The following is a 24,429-nucleotide window of genomic DNA, read 5'->3' as shown; positions in this document are numbered from 1 at the left end:
CAGCTGGCATCACAGCTTTGCTCTCATTAAGTCCAGCCTTTTTTCCATCTCTGCCTTGTCCCTGTAGGTTATGATGTTATTGCAGGGTGGACACTTGTGCTCTGGCCCCCTAGAGTATTACAACTCCCCCTCATAAACAGTGTTATGTTAGGCACATTGGGTTACTGCATTTAATGTATCTGCTCCCCTGCTGTTTAAGGTGGTTTCCATCCTTCACCCTGTCAGAATATGAGTCTTAAAATTTAAAGAAAAGGTGTTATGGTGGTGAAATAAAAATATTGCTTTTTAGCTTGACACCACCTAGCGAACTAGGTACTTTGCTGTGAGGATCAATTGGATTCTATTTGTATTTTTGTCTTATATTTATTGCCATGAAATTTATATTTACACTCGGGCACAACAGCTGCTAACATTAACTTAGAAGTGGTTTTAGTATCATATCCCAGGGGACCCTAATGAGGATTTCCTGAAGTTCTCGCATATGGGTCACGCGTGTGAGTGAGGAGGCAGGGAGGGAAGTGTCTCTTGGCCATACGCCAAAGAAGAGATGTGCATTATTGTCTTCAAATGCAGAATGTTTGAACATATGGGGGATACACGTAACAAAAAAGTTGTTGTTGCGTAAGAATAATCATACCAGGTCAGATTAGCACAATATGCTGTGTCATAATCTCATTTCTCTTCAGAACTTTACTCTTTTAATTAAGATTACTGTGAAGTGGACACTTACGGGTTTCTCAGTGGTCTATGATGAATGCAGAGGGGAGAATAAAGACAGGCAAAGGCAAAATATGAATCTTGAAAACTGAGTTTTCTCTTAGGTGTACAAATTCCATTCTTTTTTTAGGCAGGTTGTTTTAATCAGTTTATGCATATTTATATCAGTGGGTAGTTTCGAATTTACAAGAGGAGAAAACCAGGCAGTTCTGCTTTGATTTGTATGTAGACTAGATAATTGATAAGTAAGCAGATAAATCTCCATTGTAAACCAGTGGACTTTTATGCCCCATGAGGTAACGTATGACTTGGCTTGTTGCCAGCCACTATTCTAGTCTGTAAATCTTCTTTCTTTCCAGCAAGCTTGATGTATGCAATACATTTACAGTCACAACAAACACAGCAGCAGAACATATCATTTTCACTGGAATAAAAGTAAACACACAAAAAAAGTTGCTATTTTAAGCTGATATATAAAAGCTTATCTTGGAATCTCCAGGACCGTATTGTCCTTGAGAGATGACTGTTTTGTATTTTATGAGTTTTGGGGAGTCTTTGTTCAATGCTTTGGGATGCATATGGTCTAAGCACAGCTGTCTTGGGTCGTGTTTTTTAATAAACACTCCTCCCTTTGCTCACTAATAACACTGAAGTCTTTGTCAAAGCTGGCTCCGGATTCACAGCAGAGTGAGTAATTTGGGTAATGTAGCACATAGTACAGGTATGCTGTTTGAGATGTAAAATTCTACCTCTTCTGTGGAAAAAATGAACAATGAATATCAGCTCCACCAACAGTAATATTCAGAAGGGATTACAGTCCAGGTTATAGAAGTACCTGTGATTGCTTTTGTATAAGAGAACCCAAAGGAGAAAAAAAAAACAACCCAAAAAACTAAAGGGGATTTTCCCAAGCTATTTATCACAGAGGAACTTTAATTATAGCTGAACTTCACCAGTTGCCTTCTCTGAGTCTCCATGGTGGTCTGTGTGGTTTTCATCTGGAAGGCAGTACTGGTAACTTTTTGGCAGAATTTAACACATCTCTGTACAGAAGAATTCAGTAATGTCTTGTTACTTTGGAAGTATCACATGCTTTCTGCTGCAACACAACAGAAAGAAGGAGACGCGTACAAATTCATAGCACTATGTGTTTTTAAACTGATCGTAACAGTGAAGAAAAGGAGCACATCCTTCTTCATGTCCTTCTGAAGGACATGGTTCTGAGTGGTTGGCAACATTTATTAAACTTCAATAGGTGAAGCAATAGGTTAACCACAGCACACAGGTGATTTTTGCAGTTCTTTGGGAAAGACTGGTAAGGAAAGGCAAGAGGCAGAGATGGAAAATATTAAGTTAGAGGAGTGAAAGTATGAGAATGATGAGGCAGGGAGGGAAATGGAAGGCAAAGGTGAAGTAACACTGATGGGGTTTATTTACAATGGAAAACGAGTTTGAGGACAAATGTAGTGGCAGACTAAAGTCAGGGCTTTAGCAAATCATTTGGATACCTTGTAGTTTAGTGGTTTGACCTCACCTCTTTCTCCTCTCCTACCCTGGTTCTCTATCCTGTTGCTCATCCCTGGATGGGAAGTGCTGGGGCCTCCAATGTAGGAGAGACTGTTTTCTCTCTGGGACCTTTATTAAATTTTCCTCCCCTACCATTTACTTCCTCTCCTCCTGCTTTTGTTACAAAACTGGATACAGTGTCTAGAACTGTTGAGTAGATGATCCAAATATTTATACTTTTATTCTGTTCCAATTTCCATTTATTTTTTGTTTTGGCTATATCCTCACTGTCTTGTGAGAATGGTAGTGTTCATTTTGGTAATTCTGAGGCTTCCCTTGTTCTGTAAGTCCAGTAAAGTGCAGTGAGAACTGTTCCCTAGGGCCAAAACAGAGGTCGAGCCTGATAAACTAGATTCAGTCATATGATATGGCTAATCCATTACAACTCTAAAGTAAATGTGGAAGCTAGCCTCAGTTGTCAGTTTTGTGGAAAATGATCAAACAAAATTTACAAGCCAGATTTGCTTTGGTGCAGCTGCAGGAGCATCACAGACTTAGACAGCAGCGAGTTGTCTGTTCTCCTGTGCAATTACTGCAGTTTTCTGTGGTTTGCAGAGCAAACAGGCCTGGCTTCCTCATTTAAGATATAAGGCTTCAAATCTCATTTGGTGGGACTTTGAATTGAAATGTTAGCCATTTTGAAAAAGGTGAACCAACTGCTGACCAAAATTACTTTTCTTGTTTCTCTCTACAGGAAGTCACCAAATCTGTGCAACCCCTTCTGCTGGGGAGAATAATAGCTTCCTATGATCCAGACAACTCTAATGAAAGATCCATAGCCTACTACCTGGGCATTGGCTTGTGCCTCCTCTTTTTTGTGAGAACGCTGCTTATACACCCTGCTATATTTGGCCTTCATCATATCGGAATGCAAATGAGGATAGCTATGTTTAGCTTGATTTATAAGAAGGTAATTGTTTCATTTACACCCAAAGCCAAGCCTCTGTCTGTAGTCTGTGTAACTTTTAGGCTAGTTGCTTGAAAGATTGATAGTTTTGTTAAGGTACGCAAAGGACACGGAAGAATAATGTGGCTAACAGTTTCTGACAGCTCTCAATTTTCCAATCCAAAGAATTAAATACCTGTCTGCAGCTGGTTTGACTAAATCAGCCTTTCTGAGTTCACACTTGCTGCATATGTGGTGAGGTGCTTTAATTGTTTTATCCTGTTAAAAATGTGTACTGCAGAGGAAGAATAACATGCTGGTGGCCAAAGAATATCTTCAAAAGAGAATTAGAGGTGAAGATTTAAACAATAAATGTGGCATTAAGGGGACTGAGTTTGAATGGTAGTGTGAAATTGCCATAGTATGAAGAATCAACAGATACTGACCCATCACAGGCTTAAAAATACAAAGATTTGAAAAGTTTCTTTGTTTTACCAATACCCAAAGAAGATAATTTAAACAAACATGTTAGTTATTCTAGTATAATGCTCACTGTGAAAGCATCTTTCAAAAATAATTGTCAAGAGAGGCAACAGTAGGAGATTTTTGAGGATGCACAGCAGCACACAGCATGCGTACTTAATTAAAACTTGCATTTGCATATATATCTATATCCATAAAATATTCAACAGAAAACAAGGACTAAGTCAATACATCAATATTTTTAAAGCAATTTAATGGCTATATTGAATTCAAGGGACATAAATAACAAGTTTAATGAGACTTTCTTTATAGCATAAACAAATAAGTGCACTATTAATTATACTACTGCATCATTGCTTATAATTTTTATCTTTATTTATTGTGTTTTATGGAGATAACTTGCATGACAATTTTTTTATGGTTTTGTTTTCTTTTACAGATCCTCAAACTGTCAAGCAGAGTTCTAGATAAAATAAGTACTGGACAGTTGGTCAGTCTTCTTTCCAACAATCTGAACAAATTTGATGAGGTGCGTCATCAGTTGTTTAATTCACATGATGGTCCATCAAATACAAATGTCAAGCTGTTCATGACAGATATTAAGGAAGGAAGGAGCTTAAATGGAGAACTGTCCTGATTGCTCATTGTAGAATAAATACTCATTCATTACCTTAAGAAAATGTGTTGGCACATAGTCATAGAAATGCTCATTCTGATAATTATGACATTCTTTATCTCCTATGCTGATTAGAAGAGGAAACCTAAAAAGCAGTGACATCATAAAAACATGTTTGCTCTTCATTCCAGTGAGACTAAGATTGTTAAACAGTTGGTTTCATAGAACTTGCTGGTTCAGTCCTTACATCCCACTTCCTCATGACTGTATCTTTTTACTAAGGTGATTCAGTCCATTTCTGTCACTGAACAAGCGATGAGGTTTAACCTCCTATTCCTATTATTACCCAGTCCACTAAAAAGGGATTGCTCATTTAAGACTGTGGTAGGAAGTCTTAGACATCTGCCTTAGAAAATCTTAGAGAGTCTTCTGTAAAACTTCTCTTTTGCTAGAGACTGCAGCAAATCCCCGCTAACGCCTTTAGGAACTGGAAACTCTATGAACTTCTGTTCCTCGTGTGTGTTTAGTTGGCCCTTTGGTACTATAAGATTTGCCTCCTGTGAAAGACACAGGATCAGAGAGGCTGTGGACACTTGGCTGGAACTGCAGGGTGTATTTACTTGAAGCACTGCATGATTGTACAGAGTAATGTCAGCTGGTGCTGCACGAGCTAAGACAAGTGGTCTGTCATTGCAGCGGCGCAGCTGCAGCGTCGCAGACCCTGTGCACCTGATCATGGGATTCACTGCAAAGTCTCCTGGATGAGAACTGCATTGAGCCAGTTGTGTTCATACCTCAGCACCAAAATAACATTTGCCTTCTATGTCAGATTAAAACACTCTCAGAAGATTCTTACAAGATTTTTCTCATCTTACAGTGGTTGAAAAAGCCAGCATTGATGCCAAATTCCATTTACTTTTACAAAGCTGTGGCTTTTCCTCATATACCTAACAAAGAAACAGCGGCAGATTGAACTCGGCCTTAGAAAAATCAAAGTTTAGGCATGGAATGTATATGTATTGCTGCACTGTCACATAATTAACACCCAGAATGCTATGTGCTCAGGATCACAAGTCCTCCTTTATAAACTTGTTTTTCTACTGGAAATATTTGTACCATTCTTCACTACCTTTTTCAAAGTGTCACTTTAATGACTACTTCCTTTTCATGTACTTTTCAGAGCACACCTCTAACTTTCATTAATTTTTTTCTTCTGTGGCCTTCCATAGGGTCTTGCTCTGGCTCATTTTGTATGGATTGCACCATTACAAGTGGCACTGCTGATGGGATTGCTCTGGGATATGTTAGAAGCTTCTGCATTTTCTGGACTTGCTTTTCTAATAGTCATGGTCTTATTCCAAGCCTGGCTGGGACAAATGATGATGAAATACAGGTGACAAGAATGTTTTAAAATATTTCAAGATATTTTCCTGAAACACATTGGTTTTAAGAAGTTTATACCACCTGATAAAGGGACTCTGGTTAGGACATTACATAGGATTAATTCAAAGAGTGTTTTCTGTATAGGGAAAGTTACAGACAAAATTTCACATATTTAGGAGCAGGTGTCTAAACTTAAAAAAAATTGAAAAAAAGTTGAAAGTCTAACATGGAGTAAATAGTGTTAAAATTAGATTTAGCATTGTCTAGAATTTTTAGAATTAAAACTCCTTGATAGTTACTTGATGCATTATTTTTAGTTTGTATTTTCTCCTTTTAAAACAATTATTTGATTTCTAATAATTTCTTCTATATTCTCCATAATAATTCTGTTAAAGTAAACATTTTAAGCAGAGGCATACATAGAAGCTGTTTTCACAAGACATAATGCTACCTGTACAGGATGAAAAAGATGAAGATTGATCTATTGTCTTTTTATTTGTAGGAATAAGAGAGCAGGAAAGATCAATGAGAGACTTGTCATCACCTCAGAAATAATTGAAAATATACAGTCAGTTAAAGCCTATTGTTGGGAAGATGCAATGGAAAAAATGATTGAAAACATCCGTGAGTAAGTGTACTCATTTATTACACAAATTTTTTATGTGCTCAGGAAAAAAATATATTAGATGGCTATGAACATCACCTGCGGTCATGTTAGCTAAGAAGTAAAGCAACAACTATTAATCCTCAATAAACTAACCATGCATTCCCACACTGCAGCTTGAGGTTTTCTCCCAATTTTTTTTTTTTAAAGTTTACTATGGAGGTGAGATTTTTAAAATTTTTTTATTTACTTCCTCATTTGTTATAATGATATTTCAGTGGTTAGTTTGCACAGGTAAAACAATTGTGGGATCTGTGTTTGTTTCTGGCCAGCCCTGTCCTCATCATAAAAAGCCCCATTGTGACGCTTACTTGAGGCTTAACAGACATCCCTATTCAGTGGTGGAGGAAACAATATGATTCCTGTGCAGCCATTTTCTGAGAAATGCAATAAAGCTGGTTATAAAATTTGAATACAATCTCTGAAAGGAGTAAATTAGATTCATGTATTTATCCTGCACATTTACATTAACATTTATTGTCTGTAGATGGCCTTGTGGAATGCTTATCTTCTCAATTGGTATAAGGATTGAACTGTAACTGCCAGACCTGAAAGAGAAAGGAGGTAAAACTTAGCTGAGACCTGTGAGAAGGAAGTCTTTTTTACTGGCAAGGAGTTCAGGGGAAAGGGAGGACAAGTGACATATTTATTGATGGGTGACACTGCATGAAAACTCTCCCATGTGTCCTGTGTGTTTGTTTAGTCTTTTACAGAGAAATAAAATTCTGTGCCAGGTGTGTGATTGGGAAAATATAAGAAATATAAGTGTCATATTATCATGTAAATAACAGACATAAAATTATATTGTTTCGCAAACACCTTCTTGTTCAGCTGCTTTCTGAAAGACAATCCAGGGAAAGTGAAGTGTTCTTTACCATTAAAATTTGTAATTATTTACTATAAACAATCAGAGAAACTCAGTCTAAATCCAGGTCATGAATGCTAGCTCAAGGATGGAACTAGTTTAGTATTCCCCTGAGGTCACTAGTCACATGTATTGCTTTTAGCAAATTTGAGAACACATCATGCTAGCAAATCCTCTAGAAATTAATTAAATAAATTGTAGTCCACAGACTGGTTGCAGAAACCTGGAAATTGGACTGTTATTTTATTAGCTATATTTTCTGTAATAACTTATAGAAAATTTTGTCATGTTGGAGTTAATTTTTACTGTAGGATGCATGAATTTTTAAAAGACAAGAATGCAAACAATATCACAAGATCAGGGTACTTCTATGAAGAAAGGCTGAGATAATTGGAATTATTCACCCTGGAGCAGAGAAGGCACTGGGTATACCTTACTATGGCCTTTCAATACCTGAAGGGAGACTACAAGTAATTAGTAGAGGGATGTTTTGCAAGGGTACACAGTGATAGGACAAAGGCTTTGAACTGAAGGAGGGTAGATTTAGATTAGATATTAGGAAGCAATTCTTCCCTGCGAGGGTGTTGAGGCACTGGCAGAGGTTGCCACGTAGAGCTGTGGATGCCCCATCCCTGGAAGTGTTCAAGGTCAGGCTGAATGCGGCTTGGAGCAGCCTGGTCTAGTGGAAGATGTCCCTGCTTATGGCTGGAGGGTTGGAACTGATGATCTTTAAGGTCCCTTCCAACCCAAACCAACATATAATTAATTCTATGATTCTTCCATATTTTTTTTAAGTCATCCAGCAGGTCACTCAGTGAAGACATCACCAGAGCAAGTCAACCCAGGAATATAATTTTAAATTGAATTTACCTTGTGGAATCACCTCTGCAGGACCTCCCAGTCATTTGGCTTGTTAAGATGCTAGGAAACAAGACCTTGTGTTTGAAGCCATGTCTGTGTTTTAGGCAGTGTGTTACACCTCAGTCATCACAAAACCATTTTTGCATGCTGGCATTTTCTCATACAAGCCAGTTTAATCAGCTTCAGAGACACCCATACAGGCTGTCTAATCTGTGTCCTCTTAAGTCTGCACTGAAAATAATTGTTCATAACAGGTGCCTGAATAAACCTGTTATGAATATAAATAAATAATATGAAATGAATAAACCTGTTAAATACCTTCACTCTTATGGGCTGTGCAATGTACTCAGAGAAGTAAAAAAACCACCCCACCAAAGTGTTCCTCTGAGCCATAGCATAGCACTGGAGAAGACGAAGGCTGGAAGTGTCTGTGCTTTGCCAGCAGAGACACATCTTCACATTAAGAAAAGGATCTCAGGCTTTTGCATTAGTACGGGTCCCTGCAGCAGCACTCCAAAACCAGGCATGCACTGGTCTGCACTCTGTATATGCACAAGGCTTGTAGGGTCCCTTACCTCTCTTTTCAAGGACCCATATTGCATCAGCAAGACCTGTCCCAAGTAAGTGTGTTATCTACAGAGCTTTCAAGCCTGTACCACAGACAGAAGCACTGCTGGGAAACTTTTGCTTGTGACTGCATCAGTCTGTGGCTGCTACTGAAAAAGGTGTTAGTGCTTTTATTCTCCCTCTTTGGAGTAGGGCTGTGTTCTCCAAAACTGGGGGAGCTTTTTGATAGCTTCTAGCCATACGTTTATGTGGGAATGGATGAGCACCAAGTCCCAAAATCTTTGTTAGCCCTATTGAGTGCTGCCACTGGCAACTTCATACAAGGTCTGGAGGGACTTACATGGCCCTTTCTCCCAGGCAGTAGCTCTGTCATGGTGGTGACATGCACATCTGGCTACGTTATTCAGCTTTCTCTTGTGAAATACAGACTTAACAAGAAATGCAGACACTGGGTCAGTATGAGAAGACACATAAAGGTTGTGGTGCTCAGCCTTGCAACACCAGATATTGCCATCAGCAATGTGACTGAAAACTTCTGCGCAGTATTCCAGTGGTCAGCGCTCGCCCAGTGAATGGGCATCTTGGGTCTTGTACCATTTCTAGCCCAAATCAATTGCTCTTACAGGAGAGCCACTGCTGTCACTGCAGCAGAGGTGCTTCTGTCCAGGAAAAACTGAGCTGCAGGGCACCTGGGGGATGTGAACTGAACAGAATCAAAATGAGAACAGGCAATAGAAATCTTCAGCACTGTGAGTTAGAGCTATCAACTTAGAGAATTATTTATATCCCCTGGATTATATATCTTTTTATTTAATAACTTGCTATAAGATGCATGGACCTTGTGGAAACAGCTAGGAGTAATCACCGATTGCATTTCTGACTGCACAGAAGTCAGTCAGCTTCTCTGTAGACTGAGCTTCCATGGAGAAAGGAGGGTGGAGAGCAGACTCCCTGCCTTTCACCTCTTCAAACTGAGATTACGTGGCACCTTAATTCACAGGTGAAGCCATTAGTAGCTTGCCATGCAAAAGAAGATGACATTACAATCAGATTTTCTATTGTAAATTTTTTTTTATGGTAACATAAAACAAATCTAGCATTTCAAAGTATTTTTTTCTAGAGGAGTTATGCATCTAAATGAGTATGGGATGATGCTTCTGGGAGTACATCACATACCACAGTGTTAGATGCTTGAGGTTGGTTGTGTCAGGAATTGTTGAGGCTTACAGCTTATTCAGTATGTAAATCATGATAGATTATTGTTACTTTGTTTGACATCTCTGAACATTGATGTCAAAATTTGACTCTAAGGATTTTTAGAAATAATTTGGAGTCTTACTTTTTTGCTGCAATTCTAGAAAAGAGGAAGGATGAGTGAGCCTCTGAGTTAATTGTTATGCCAACAGTTCCATCCAAAATATTTGTAAGTTGTAAACTCCGAAATCCTACACTAATTTTTAGGTCTTTTCTTTTTTTTTTATATTTTATTTTTTTTTTTAACAGAACTGAACTGAAGCTTACCCGAAAAGCTGCTTATGTGAGATACTTCAACAGCTCAGCCTTCTTCTTCTCAGGCTTTTTTGTGGTGTTCTTAGCTGTGCTTCCATATGCAGTGACTAAAGGAATTATTCTCCGAAAGATTTTTACCACCATTTCCTTCTGCATTGTTCTTCGAATGACAGTGACCAGGCAGTTTCCCGGCTCTGTACAGACCTGGTATGACTCAATTGGAGCAATAAACAAAATACAGGTACGTGCATAGACCAAAATCTTCCCAAGTACGTAAGCCAATTCTTTATATTGTGTTATCTTGTCAGCTGATCAGCAAAAGCACACAGCATTTATGCAGACTTTTGGAATATATGTTGCTTTGACTAAACACCATGAAGTGTCATCATAAATCTTGATATTGTTCCCCAGGCAGCATAACCACACAAGTCTCATGCTACTTGCTTGCTGCTTTTTTTTTTTTTTTTTTTTTTTTTTTAAACAGTGACATTTAGTTAGTTATTCTCATTGTAGAACAAGAAACTTAATAAAATCATGACTTGTGGTGCTTAAGAGATGTTTTTCCTTCAGGAAAGGAAGTTCAAAATTAGTACATGTTTTATATAGCATGGCTTCCAGGAGCTGCAGTCACAGATCTTCTGTTTTTCTGGATATTTGTGACAACAACAGCAGGAGACTGTGAATTTTATGCAAATGTGCATCTCACTGATTATGAGTAGCAAACATAATTAAGGTACCAGTCAAATAATTATTACCCACCTTACCTACTGAGATCAATTGCTCATTTACCAGCATGAGAGGCTTATCTGCAGAGTAAAATCAGGGTGGATTCTCATTAACTCCATATTTTTTACATGCTGTTCTGAAATTGCTCCCTAGGAAGAGAACTCTTACACTATTTTGGGGTGAGACCTTAGACCTTTTTCATTGCATATTTATAGATGTGGGGTTTCTTGTAGAACACAGATTTTATTATTTTTAGAGTGATAAAAATAACTAATACAGAACCCAAAGATATTAATCAGATGTCTGAACCTCAGTCTAGAATAAGAAGTAGGTGCAGGACTTTTATTATTTTCAACTGGGCAGGAAATTCAAGAAATCTAGCCATAAACCTTTCAATTTGACCTTCAGAAGGCTGCTTTGTTAGGTTCCATTATAGGCTTTCCTTGTGCTCTCCAATTCCCTGGGCATTAGTGCAAGTATCCTGTCTCTCCTGTTTCCTGGAAGCGTGTGTCCAATGCCCTGGACACAGTCACAACTGGCAAGCCCAGCTGTCACAACATTGCCCTCACTTCACTGAATGCTTGTCTTTGGAGATATTAGCAAATGGGTGCTCCAGAATCCATAAATCATCATCTCTCTGTGGCAGGTTCAGTATAGTCCCCATAGACAGACAGGACAGAGTCCCAGAACACCAAAGCCCTTTACTAGTCTTGAGAAACATAAATAAGAATAATAAGCCACTCACACATCTCTCTGATTTAATTTCCACATCAGTTTAGAGAGTTGACCGGGCCAGGTATACCCGCTGGGTTATTGTATTTTCACATGCATTTTAGACCATGATATTTCAGAATCAGTGTGCTCTTTCTGACTATCACTGCTCCAGGAGCTCCACTGGATGCTCCACTTTGTTATGAAAGCATAGCTATAATTTATTTTTTTTTCATAAACCATGTGTGTCATGCCTTCCAGTTTTTCTGTTCCTGCCCTTTCAATCAGCTGCCTAACTGTTATGCCAACAGAGCCCTTCTTCTTGTTCTGCTTGGAAAATTTGCAAGTGTACTCTTGAGAACTGATTTCCCCAGAAGTCTGCTTAGGTTTTCCATTGTATTGACCATGTAGACCTATTTGCTTCCACATAATTTAAAAAAAAAAGTAGAATTTGGAGGAGACGACATCTACAGGCTATATAACCTTGATAAAACAGTGGAATAGAGAGGCTGCCTTTCCTACACTATCATAGCTTCACTCTTATTTCCTAATGCTGTCCCAAAAGGCAACACAAGCACTGGGTTGCTGACTTGTGTCATTTGAAATTACACTGCATCAGTGCTGCAGTGCTGCACTTGCCAGGATCATCACCTGCCTTTTATTTTTGTTGGTGGAGAGATCATTCCAACTCTTTTAAACTCTTGCAGTTTTGGAAAAGGGAGATACCAGCATGTAGCTGCTTTGTTTCACTGTTTACCAGAATACAACCTTCTACATCTTACTCCAAAACCAAAGCTGTATTTGAAAAGGGTTAAACTCAGAGGGATGACCTTGCCAGATACGAGTCCTGAAAGCAAAGCAAGTGCCAAGTTTTGATATTCTTTCTAAATCAGAACCAAATACCTTTATGACTATGCTTTCACTAGCAATGAAAGAGTTGGTAGTCTCAACAACATTTCCTTCTGCATCCAAAAATGTTGTATAATTTATATTTATGCCTCTTGCTGAAGGCACTGTAGTACAAAAGTGCCACCAGAAATATTAGTGCTCTGTGTAGGCAAATATAGACTGCTTTGTGCAATATGACCTTGTCCCTTACTGTTTCATCTGCTTTCATGGTGTTTCTAGGATTTCTTGCTGAAAAAAGAATATAAATCTCTGGAGTATAATCTAACAACCACTGGGGTTGAGCTGGACAAAGTAACAGCTTTTTGGGATGAGGTTGGTACTTTTTCCCAAACTATATTAAAACACAGAGTGTGTGTATATATATATTTAATATTTGCTATGATGCTCTCTAAAAAGAGCAGCCTACACTCTTTCATTGTAACTAGCTTCCGCTTTCGGCAGGTAAGGAATACTTAGCAAGTAATTAATGCATGATATTAAATTGCACACATTGAGAAACTTGGGAAGAAACCTTTTAGTAAGTGTTAAGGCCTGCAGTAAGTAGTTATTACTGACTTAGGCCAGCCTGAAAACAGGATCAGGCTACATCATGTATAAACATTGTAAAATGGTTCTATAATAAGCAAATTTTGTTTGTGTCCACAAATTTTGGCACAAGACCAATACATACATTAAAAAATATACATTCAATAATATAATTAGTATTTTATTTATTGGAAAAGTAACATGAAAAAAGTAAGTTCATATGTTTTCCTAAAGTCACAGTATGATATGCATCTCTGTATATGCATGTTTTATTTATTTTTTATGTACATCAAATATATATCTATGTATGTTTCCCATGCAGGGAATTGGAGAGCTATTTGTAAAAGCAAACCAGGAAAACAACAACAGCAAAGGCCCTAGCACTGACAGCAATCTCTTCTTCAATAATTTCCCCCTTCATGCCTCTCCTGTTCTTCAGGATATAAATTTCAAGATTGAGAAGGGGCAGCTATTGGCTGTTTCTGGATCTACTGGAGCAGGCAAGGTATTTCTGTTTCTGCTGGTTCAAGAGTCCTAATAACTATAAGGAATAATATTGTGTTCTTACCTGTATTGTTACCTCTATTTTTACTGTATTCTTGCTATCCTGTGCTTGCGGCAGAAATGATGGCTGCAGGAAAAAGTATGGATAATCTGCAGGTTTCACTGAAATAGTTACTTGAAGTTTTATACTGTGGCCACTATGAGATAGAGTTTGCTGGATATTTTTTGTAATAGAATGTTACAGAATTATAAGGAAATAGCAATTTAATGACAAAATGTTTTCCTATTGGAAGAAAAAGGAAATTTTACAGGAGTAATGCATGCTGCAACCTAAAGTTAAGGCTTGCGGTGAGAATCTCCTTGCCTTTAAAAAAATGAAGAATATAGAATAGATACACTGATGGCTCAGTGTGCTAGGAAACATTTTTTTCCCTGCCTTGCTAACAGTTTAAGGAAAAAACTGAACACAAGATGGTTTGTAACTGATCAAGGCTGACAGGTATGTGTGCCCTGGACATGAGGTGTCCCTGATCACTCAGCTCTGGTTCCTGTAGTGCCTCACTTGGGCTTCCTGAGACCCACATGAAAGCCTGGGGAGATGCTGCTGAAACCGGTGATTTCCTGTGAAAAGTTGTGGTTTAGATTATTCATCATTTTACCATCCCAAAATGTTATCAATGCATTTAGTTTGCAGATGACACATCCAATTAACATCATTAATATAAAATGTGTTGAACTGTGATACTCTTATTCTCTTTGAACAGCAAGTAATTAGATGAGTCTTGATGAGTCTTTCATCTTCACTGTGTTTTTTGAGGAAATGTGAAAGTTAAAACAAATGTTCATTATGCTTCTCCTGTTTAATAAATTATAGGTGAAAATGTCTTTTACTTGCATGGGAAAAATCTTTGGTCTGCTGGAGTCAATGACAAAGGACCCATCAATTTCAGTATGATCAAGGCTTCTTATTTTTCATTAATGATTCCCACAAGAGAGAGCAAGGGACTCAGAACATGAGATTGTCCTGAAAATGATGTGTTAACATGTCTTTTAGCATGATACTTTTGAATTAGCAGAATAGTTTATTGCTAGTGCTAGTGCTGGTAATTGTAATGTAAAAATGTGAACTAGAAAATGCTGAAGGATGTATGCACATCTCCTTTAATCTGCTGCATAGGAAATCGAGGAAAATTCAGATTACACTGAACAGTGTATTTTTTTCTGTAATACTCAAAAAGTTAATATTATAAAAGTCAAAAAATAAGGTTCACCTCCTACCCACCACCCCCCAAAAAATGCTGCCCTTCCTTTACACATTCTTAATGTAAGGATTCCTTCATGGTGCTTGAGGCTGTTACTGTATATTCCAGGAACTGTCAGGCACATGGAGAGACTGCACAATTTTATCTCTATTTACTATTTAATCTATAACAGATATGAAGCCTGACATCAGCTGTTTAATATTGTTTCAGTATTAGACAGGGTTTGTTTCAGTTTTGTTTTGTTTTTTAATTTGTGTTGTATGGCACAAGCTGCCATGGTTTATCACCCAGTGTACAGAACATACCAAACAGCTGTCCTTTGCAGGGCTGGACATTTCTCACTCAGCATTTTCGAAAAGTTGAATTCTGGTATAAGGGAAAGAATCTCATGAGACTCCCCCAATATAAGTATAACTTACAAAAGGATCTCTGGGCTTGAAAACATGAAACTGTGACTTAGACAGGTGTTTTAGATCTTTGGCTATTATGTCCCAACTTTGTTCACTGTTTATTAGTGACAAGAACACCGCTGCAATGGCTCTGTAACAAATTTTTCCGTGTATGTCTCAATTCTATTCTTTGATCTAGTAGGCAATGATGTGTGGCAAGGTTACTACAAGCTACTGATTAACTTTGAAATTATAACATGTCAGTACTGAAATTGCAATCAATTCTTTTATGAAGGGAAATAGTAAATATGCTTAGGTCATGCATTCACGTAAATGAGTTAACAGTCAGAGAGGAAAATTCAGATCATACTGAGCAATTGTGTATACTTACACAGAGAAATTGCATTTTTCAAGGCAATACAGATAACATACTTATAAGCACTAGCAAAATTATAAACATGAATTATGTTGTACAAAGAACAAACAAAATAGCCACTGATAATGAGAAAATCAAATATAATTCTCTACAAATACTAATACCTTATGTCTGTATGTGTTTCACAGATAGATTTTTACCTTGTAAGATTATTGATAGCTTCACTAAAATGACATACATTTGCAGCAGCATGCCTTTTTAACAAGCTACCTTCCACAATGTTTATCATTTATTAAATTAAGTTTCACTTATATTGGAGGCCTTTCAGAATCACACATATCAAGAAAGTTTCCACTAATTGCACTTTGCACTAAATGTCACTTACAGGGACACTCTCGATGAGACAAATATGCCATTTAAGTGGCTTAGCAGAATGACTCTCACTATGTGCAACGTTTCTTTTTGTTGTACAGATCTCTGATATACTAATCAAGTGTTAATGTATTTCCAGACTTCTCTTCTGATGTTGATAATGGGAGAATTGGAGCCTTCACAGGGTAAAATTAAACACAGTGGAAGGATATCCTTTTCACCTCAAGTCTCCTGGATCATGCCTGGAACAATTAAAGAGAACATAATTTTTGGTGTCTCCTATGATGAATACCGGTACAGGAGTGTCATCAAAGCCTGCCAGCTAGAAGAGGTTAGTCATCTAGGACTTTTAAGATCTGTGACCCAACCCAAGTGAAAAACCCCAAAGAAAGGGTATGGGAATGGGGCTTAAAGCAAGTGAGAAATTTCTGATATTTAAGGAACTCAGCTTGACATCCCAATTTTGTGGAATTGCAAGTCACCTTATTGCCAGCTGCCTGGGAGATACACTGACACTGACAGTTCTGGTAGTTTACACAACAGAAGCTGGGTAAGATGGCTCAGATATTATATTGTGTTTGCATTCTCAGCCTTCCTTGCTAGTTAAAAGCCTGAGTAAACACACTGATGCAGAAGAAATTATGTACAAATATATTATTCCTAATTTTTTTGGTCATATTTCTTCCACATAAAGAAGCTTTTCCTTACGCTTTTAGAAGTTAACCTGTTTTTCTTCTTTCTTTTGCATTTCAAAAATGGCTGCAGAGATAACATTGTGGCAGAAATCTGAATTATTTAGTAGAAAATCTTGACTAAATTTGGGGTTTTTTTTCTATGTATACACTAAAAGTTCTTACACTGGAAATAATTGCAGGATTGATCCTTATGTAGCCTACAATGAGTACAATCACATTAAAATGTCCTTGTATGTGTTTGATGTTAACAGAGGGTAGTATAGCAAAATATGTTGTACACGTGGCAAGATACAAAAGGAGCCAGCATTTGAGATCTTTGCAAAACCTGCTATGGCTTAAGATTTTTTCTGTAATACACAAATAAAACCAGTAAATATTTAACTGTGCTGAACAGGATTTTTCTTTTGGCCACACAGTGAAACATATTTTTCCTTAGCACCAGTCAAGCAAGAAACCATAGCCAGTCTGTTTAAAAATAAGGTTGCTACTGCATTTTATCTCATTTAAGCAATAAAGTAATATTTCCCTGTATGTTTCTGGCCATTTCAACTTATTCAGTTTGGATTTTTCATTTGTTTTGCTGGAAATCTCTTGGGAAGCTCCGGAAGACAGGAGAATTAACAACTTCTGTGTCAGGCTTTCTGTAGAGTTATCCTTAACCCTGGTTGTGAAAGTTATAGTTAATGCCAAAGCTCCAAGAAACAACTGGTTTCAGCAGCTCAAACCTGCCCTTGCTCGAGGAGGCTTCCCAAGCCAGGCCCTTCCTGGAGCAGCAGGAGATTGCTGTGGCTCTGGCTCAGTGCTGGTGGCACAGCTTGGGGTCTCCGTGCTCGTGGCATGGCTCAGTGTCTCAGCAGGCTGCAGCTCCTTTCTCTCCAGGCAGGCTCAGTCAAGCCAGCTTTGATCTGTGCTGGTGCAGCTCTGTGCAGAATGATATGCTTCACCTCCTAACAGGGCTTATTATTTAAGGTCAGGTTTGATACTTAAACACTTTTTTTTTTCTCCTGGGCTGAGTAAATTGGGCTGCCCTGAAGAGAAGCAGAATAGTCTGGAAGGAAGCCAAATGCATTACCTTATTGCTATTATTATACTTTCTTGTCTTGTTAGCTTTCATGTATTAGTTACCAAACAAGATTCAGTATGGCAGAGTGAAGGATGGATTTAAAATATTAATTTCCTGTTTATTCCCCAGTGCAACCTTTTAGGGGTTTATTATATTAGTGCTTTGCATTGGAGTCCATGCCTGGGTGTTTGCTCTTGTCCTTCAGAAAGGAGAAACCAGAGGAGTTTTGCCTAACTGAGTTCACTCTGCTCCCTTCTCTGCAGCCTTCCTAGGCAGCTATATATTCCACCTGAAAACAGACCTGCTGAGTCTAGTTCTCATGTGGAGCCCTCAAGAAACCAAGGATTGGTGATACAAGAGTTTATTTCCTTATTGTGCCTATGCTCCGAGTCAGTTAATATAAAGCTCTTAGCAATGGCTAAGTCAGATTTATTTCCAAGCTCTATACTCACCAAAATGCTCTTGGAATACAAAGACCTCTTTTTTGACCCAGTGGGTAAATACAGGTATTAGTAGGGTGAAAAGTAATATACCTGTGAAGAGCCCTTTTAACTTTGCCATTCCCACCACCAGCCTATAGAGGAAGCAAGCTGAAGATCTAGTCCAACTCACAAATTTGATGTCTTTCCCATTCTTCTTTATTAGTGCCAAGTAGGGCATCAGAAGAGTTAAAATCATGTTTTGCAATGTTGTTCCTGTTACTGCAGTTTGTCAATGGGAAGAGGTTAAGAGAAAAGCAATAAAAGGTGAAAGAACACCAGTAAGAGGTGAAAGAGTGCTTTGGAGTTGAGATAAAGGGCCTGTAATTAAGAGTTTCATTAGTGTTCTTGAAATCTAAAAGAAACAGCCTTACTGGCAAAAATTCTTTCTGAAAGCCTGGAACACACTGAATATGACTGCAATGAGATGTAAGTTGTGTGTAGACATTGCCCATATTTTTGTGTGATGCTGAACTCAAAGGAATGCCAATGCATTTAAATTACATGACACATTCTCAAAACATCACAGTAAAAAGTTTTCAAGATGCATAGGAAAAAGGCTGCCTGTTCCTTCTCCACTAACTCTTTGCTCTCTTTTCCTTTTCTTGAGAAACGGTGATTATTTTAGCAAGCAAGAAAACAGGATGCATACCTAATTTAATATGCTCTCTAAGGTCCCAGTAAGCAAATAAGAAGGTGAAGGTTTTAACCTGCTAGGTTAAACCACTCCAGCATAGATCAGTAGTCCTTACCATTTGTCCTTTATTAAGGAGCCTTTTTGAAATTAATTGTTTTAATAAGAGTACTTTTGAGTTTGTAGGTGTTACCTCAAATCTATTACCTCTGAAGTCTTCTATTGGCACGCTATAATAGAGAGAAGACAAGATGTAATTGGTATGTATTCTGAACGCATTTTCTAAGGGCAGTCCCCATTGGCAAGTCTCATGGTACTCAAAAAGTAAGATAAACTGAACTGGTGCTGCCTTAGCAGCACTTTTGACAAAGTGGTTTACCCTTCTTATCAAGTACCTTTCATCACATTCATAATAAAAAATTGTAGCAAGAGAGTTTGAACTTTTGCCAAACACATCAAGTTAAGGACCAAGTATACTGTAAAAGCCACTGAGAGATGTGAACTTGCAGAGTTTGTATGTCTGTGGAAACTTGCCACTAAATTTGAAGTAATTTTAAAAATGTGACTTCCCTAAGGATTATATTAATTGGAGGTTGTATTAATTAAGGCAGGGATAATATGAATATAAATGGAAATTTGTAGGTTTTAATTTGTAGGTGGTACGTGGGTTTGCAAAATCCTTTTTACTGATGGTATGAAAAATGGGAAAGGAATGTGACTTGATTTTCAGATATTTAGGTTGAAAAATCAGCATTAATAGCCTGCTATATGCAGGGTATGGGATTTTTGTTTGATTTTATCACAGTAAATAGTAACTTAAGTAATAACTTGAAAAGTTAAGCAGATAAAACCTCTGGACAGTTGAAACAGGAATTTTCATGTTTAAATGCTATTAACATTGAACAAACTCATCCTAAGAGAAGGCATTCCTCCAGTCAAGGCTACAGAAGCAGGCCTATTACAGTTATTCGTGTTTATAAATAATCAAGCATCCTATCACATTTGGGTGGGTCCAGTAGTTCATGAGTTTTGAAACCATACTTCCATAACTTTCAGTTTTACCTTTTTGTTATGTAAGATAGATATTTTTCTAGTTAATTCATGTGATCCTTCAATAGTTACTTAAGAGTCTATAAACACATAATGACAAACTACCTTTGTGAGATTACCACTGTCTAAGTAAACACATGCTCTGATTTGAGAGACACCAGCTGCTGATGAATGTAATGTTTAACATGGCATGCAAATAGAGGAAGTGTTTCCATGTGAAATTAAATTATATAATAGTATGAAAGGAGTTTGTGGTCAGATTCTGTAGGGTTTTGAGCTGGGTTTTCTGGGAGTGGAGGAGATTAATTTTTGTCTAATAACTAGAATGTGGAGAGATTAACTATAGAAAGAGACACTCAATAGTCCAAGCCCAGGTTTGTGTTCCCATGTGTTCAACATCTCCTTAAAAAGGATGGTATCCACCCTGGGGGGAGAAGTTTGCTGCAGTGCTAAGAATGCTCCAAAACAGAAACACATCCTTACATCCCATGTACTGCTCCAGCTCCTTTTAACTGTGCTGATTTTGGGTTGGTTTTTGTTTGGTTTGGATTTTTTTTTTCTTTTTTTTTTTTTTTTTTTTTGGGTCACACCGATAAATCAGTAGGTGTTGAGAAGTTCTGTCAGTGAGTGAAATACTTTGTGCTGTGATTTCGAGCATCGCTTTCACAAGGGGCAGATTACAAATTGTGTGGAGGAGAGGAGCAATAAAGGGTTCAAGTGTGGAACAGAGTGCTTTGTGGCATGTAAATCTCTACAAGAGGGTAGTAAATGGTAGCTTGGTTATCTAATCGGGTACATATCTATGATGTAAATTATTTGAGAGCCAGTGACTTAACCCATCTTCACAGCTGGGGAGGGCCACTGGCAAGTCAAGGTGAATTTATCACATCCTAATATAAACAGCTAAAAGAATATAAATGCCTCTTTCAGGCAGGCAGTCCACATAATATGTCAGAGATTCACAGAATATCCTGGGCTGGAAAGGACCCACCATGACCATTAAGTCCAACTCCTAAGGCCGTCTGGGGACTAACCCCCAAACCTTGGTGTTTTTAGCACCATGTCAAACCTCCCACTACCAGCGCTGCACCTCAGACCTGTGGCCCCCAAAGCTGGCTGCCTTTGCTTTTTCCATCCCACACTGGTGTGATCTGCTGGCCTGCACAGACTCTTCTAACTGAAATTCTTATCTGTGGCACAAAATCATTGGCAGATCAGCTGTGGAGTGCAGACAGTGAATTTTCTGGGTGAACTGGAAGTTAAGAGGCTAGAACAGTTTCTTTATAGCAGGAGAACACCTTGATTAGAGACAAACTCCCAAATGCACTCACTTCAAGAAGTTTATCAGTGATCACATAAATATGTATAACAGACCCGCCCCCCCTGCAACGTTTTTTGATATCATTTAGTTAAAAAACTGTTTCAGTCTCCCCATCCCTTTCCCTGTCTTAGCTACAGGGCTCTAGACTGCTTACTTTGGATGTTGTCGTATCTTCTGTGTCTTTTCTGGAACCATGTTTAATTCTCTTACCCTGCATTTAACCTACCCACATGCAGTGCATTGACTACTTCACTTTTCAAAAATCTGTTCCACAGAAATATTTTGCCATAGAGAAAGTGAGTTTTGCCAGCATTCTTCTGAGTTTTGGGTGAGCCTGACACTCTGTTTGAGGTCACAAACTGTTGCAAAACCAAAGCTTATGCTTTTGGATCTCAAATCTTTTATAAATAGTTCAGCTAAAGTCTAACAAAAGCCTTGGCTTATAAAATCATGGGGAGAGCGAAGAGAGTTACATAAATAAAGTAAAATTTTAAAAAAAATCTTATTTGAAATACTTAAATAAATCTGGTTTTCTGGATTATTCATGGGAAAATGAGGATTCAAGTATGTTCAGGCTGGTTAACTAAAAGCCAAGATGTAAGAAATTATTGAAAATTCTTCACATTTTAAAAATTCATAGAAGTATTCTGTAGTAGGTATGAGTCTGAAACACAAGTCTTGATTTCAAAACTTTAAAAATTCTAAAGATGATGATGATGAACAAAGAAGTACTTCAGTAGCAATGAGAGTAGGGAGATTTTCTGGGAACTGTGAAAAAAGCATAGGAAACGTTAATGGCCATGAAGTAAAGGAAGGGGATAAGATTACTGTAGAGGTGTCTATAATAAAAACAAAAGATAAACAGAGAACTGGAATAGAATGAAGATGAAATGCAGAAAGTCAAGACTGCTGCTCTGTTCCATTAGTTTCATGACTCTTTTGTCTTTTATGAGAGAAGGCAGAAGAGAGATGATCAAACCCCACACAATTAAGGACAAATTTAGGGAAGAAACAGAAGTCACATAAATAAAATACTTAGGTTCTAGCATTAGAACTGCTTGAGTAGTTTGAGCAACCTTGGACATATTAAGAAACTCTTGGTTCTTAGAGACTATTTTCTGTCATGCTTTTTTATCTTCATTGTTGCTAATGATTTATCCAATGATTCTGATAACAATTAATCTCTACAGAAAAGACTTGGAGTGTGAAGTCCATTCTGAGGTTTCCTTTTTTAATAAGATCTTATTTCCTGTTCACCCTGAACCTATCCTGGCTGTATTCTTCCTTACCAACCCCAAAGGTATTATGAGGGCCATCCCTTTGCTGTTGAGGTAGATGAATATGGCATTTTCACTGCAAAAAGTGCAAATAGCTATTAAAAAGGGTGCCTTCTCCTTGAGTGGGCAACTTTATAACTCCTGATATTAGAAGCATCCACTAAAGTAATTAATGTCTGTGGGATCTGTAGGGGTTTTCATATATGAATAGTTACCAACCAGTTTCTCAATTTAAGCATTTAAAAATAGATATGTTAAAGAAAATCCAGTGCCTGGTTCATATTTCATTAATATGCTGAGTCTTGTGCCGTTCAGCATCATTACATTAGGTTTGTCCCTGGCTTGATTTCACTTCCTGCACAAAATGACAGCAAGGATGTATTGGGACCAGCCCTATGTACTTTTTTACAATAGGTCATGCATGTTCCAGCAACTAGCATTGTGTGTCTATTGGACTTCATTACTTTGTTTACGCCTTTGAAAGAAATTACTAAACATTTTTTAATTATTATAATTACAGCCTGAAAGGTTCTTTGTCTGTTCCATGTCATATATTATTTTGAGGCGAAGGGTAGAGGAGAGCAGAAGGGGAACTCATTAAAAGTCTGATTAAAATTCCATGTTGACACACCTGCAAAGAAATACATCTGATGAAATCCCACAACCTTTAAAGCAATGGGAGCCCTGAAATGAATTTCAGCAGAGCTGGAGTTTTACCCTGTTTGCAGGAGAAGAGATGCTGGGCCCAGTTCTTCACCTGGGTTTTTTGGGAAGGAGTAGAATCAGGAAACAGCAAGGGCACCAGCACCATTACAGGCTACAGTGCTGGTAAAAATGGGAAACAGCTTAAATCAGCTTGGAGATCTGGATGCTTAATCATGCAAACCCCTATGTTAATGCCAAACTTACAGATGGTTAACATGACTCCTGCATACATAATGAGACAACGAGTGATCTGACCACGTTGTCTCAAAGAAATGCCAAAAAAATTTTATGCCAGAATTTCACGTGTTCTCTTGAAATACTTCATGACTTATAGGAAGGTGATTTTGTCACATTCAGAAAATTTTTCTTTGAAACTGCTGCTGGCACTGTTTTTCACACTTCTCCTCTTTCTGCAAATACTTGAGCTGATTTGTTAATACCAGGGATTTGCTTTTGTGACTCCATTTACGAGAGGGAAAGAACTAGTTAATGTGAGAATAATTTAAAAATCACCTGCAATAGATTTTCCGTACATAAGAGCATCTTGATTTTAAGGTCAGAATCCTCTAAGTCAGGAAGTAAATGCTATTATCAAATTAAAGAGTTGTGAGAATTTCCCATTTCCTGACAGAGCAGGCAGTCAATTTCTAGCTCTTGAGTGGTTGGACCCTCCATGTGTCACTGTTCCAAGTCTGAAAAGCATTGTTCACTCTGTTCCTGAGGTTAGGGCAATTTGCAGGGGAGGAAGAAGGAAACATTTTTTGGAAGGATATTAATTTTTTTTTTTTTTTTTTTTTTTTTTTTTTTGCAAAACCTCAAAGGCCTGGAATGCCAATAGGCTGCCTAACAGAGAGTGTTTAACCATCAAAATCACAGCAGGGGCCATCAAAATTGGATTGTATGTGCCTTCGTATCAAATACGAAATTACACAGAGCAGCTCAACTCAGAATCCCAGATGGTGTTGCTCTGATAGTGCTTTGTGTGTCTTCCAGTGTGTAAGCCATAGGATTGTGTGGGTGCTGCAGAGAGCATGCAGACAGCTGATTCCTGCCTGCCTCTTGGCTGCCCACAGGATGAGACTCCAAAACAGGATACCCCTTCCAGATCACAGCCTAAAGATCCCTCTCAGAAGCTCCGTTCTGAGACATAATGCATGCCACCCTTTTTTCCCTGAGAAGCTGCATTGAAAGGAAAACATGTGTGGTGCATGAGCACACTGGAGCTGATTTTGTCTGGTACTGGATGCCTCAGTCAGCTTCCTTGGCTGCGGGGTCCCTGCCTTGGGAATGGCAAGGTGTGCACAGGCACTGTGG

The 24,429-nt window shown here is 38.1% G+C and overlaps 1 protein-coding gene across 3 annotated transcripts in view; it reads left to right on the top strand.

Annotated features, from left to right (window-relative positions):
• CFTR (CF transmembrane conductance regulator) overlaps positions 1–24,429 on the top strand; it is an 86,087-nt gene that overhangs the window by 17,570 nt on the left and 44,088 nt on the right. Inside the window, exons 4-11 of one of the 3 annotated variants that reach the window (XM_041421070.1) lie at positions 2,978–3,193; positions 4,092–4,181; positions 5,498–5,661; positions 6,154–6,279; positions 10,112–10,358; positions 12,683–12,775; positions 13,311–13,493; positions 16,031–16,222. In XM_041421070.1, the coding sequence (XP_041277004.1) occupies positions 2,978–3,193; positions 4,092–4,181; positions 5,498–5,661; positions 6,154–6,279; positions 10,112–10,358; positions 12,683–12,775; positions 13,311–13,493; positions 16,031–16,222 (1,311 nt within the window). Of the gene's footprint in view, positions 1–2,977; positions 3,194–4,091; positions 4,182–5,497; positions 5,662–6,153; positions 6,280–10,111; positions 10,359–12,682; positions 12,776–13,310; positions 13,494–16,030; positions 16,223–24,429 lie in introns of those variants that run through there. The other 2 variants (XM_041421071.1, XM_041421072.1) reach the window with 2 other exon arrangements.

The sequence above is a fragment of the Onychostruthus taczanowskii genome, unplaced genomic scaffold (assembly GCF_017590055.1).
Source record: "Onychostruthus taczanowskii isolate IOZ18803 unplaced genomic scaffold, ASM1759005v1 scaffold68, whole genome shotgun sequence".
NCBI lineage: Eukaryota > Metazoa > Chordata > Aves > Passeriformes > Passeridae > Onychostruthus > Onychostruthus taczanowskii.
The sequence above is the reverse complement of the archived record's forward strand: the minus strand, read 5'-3'. Positions and strand labels throughout refer to the sequence as shown.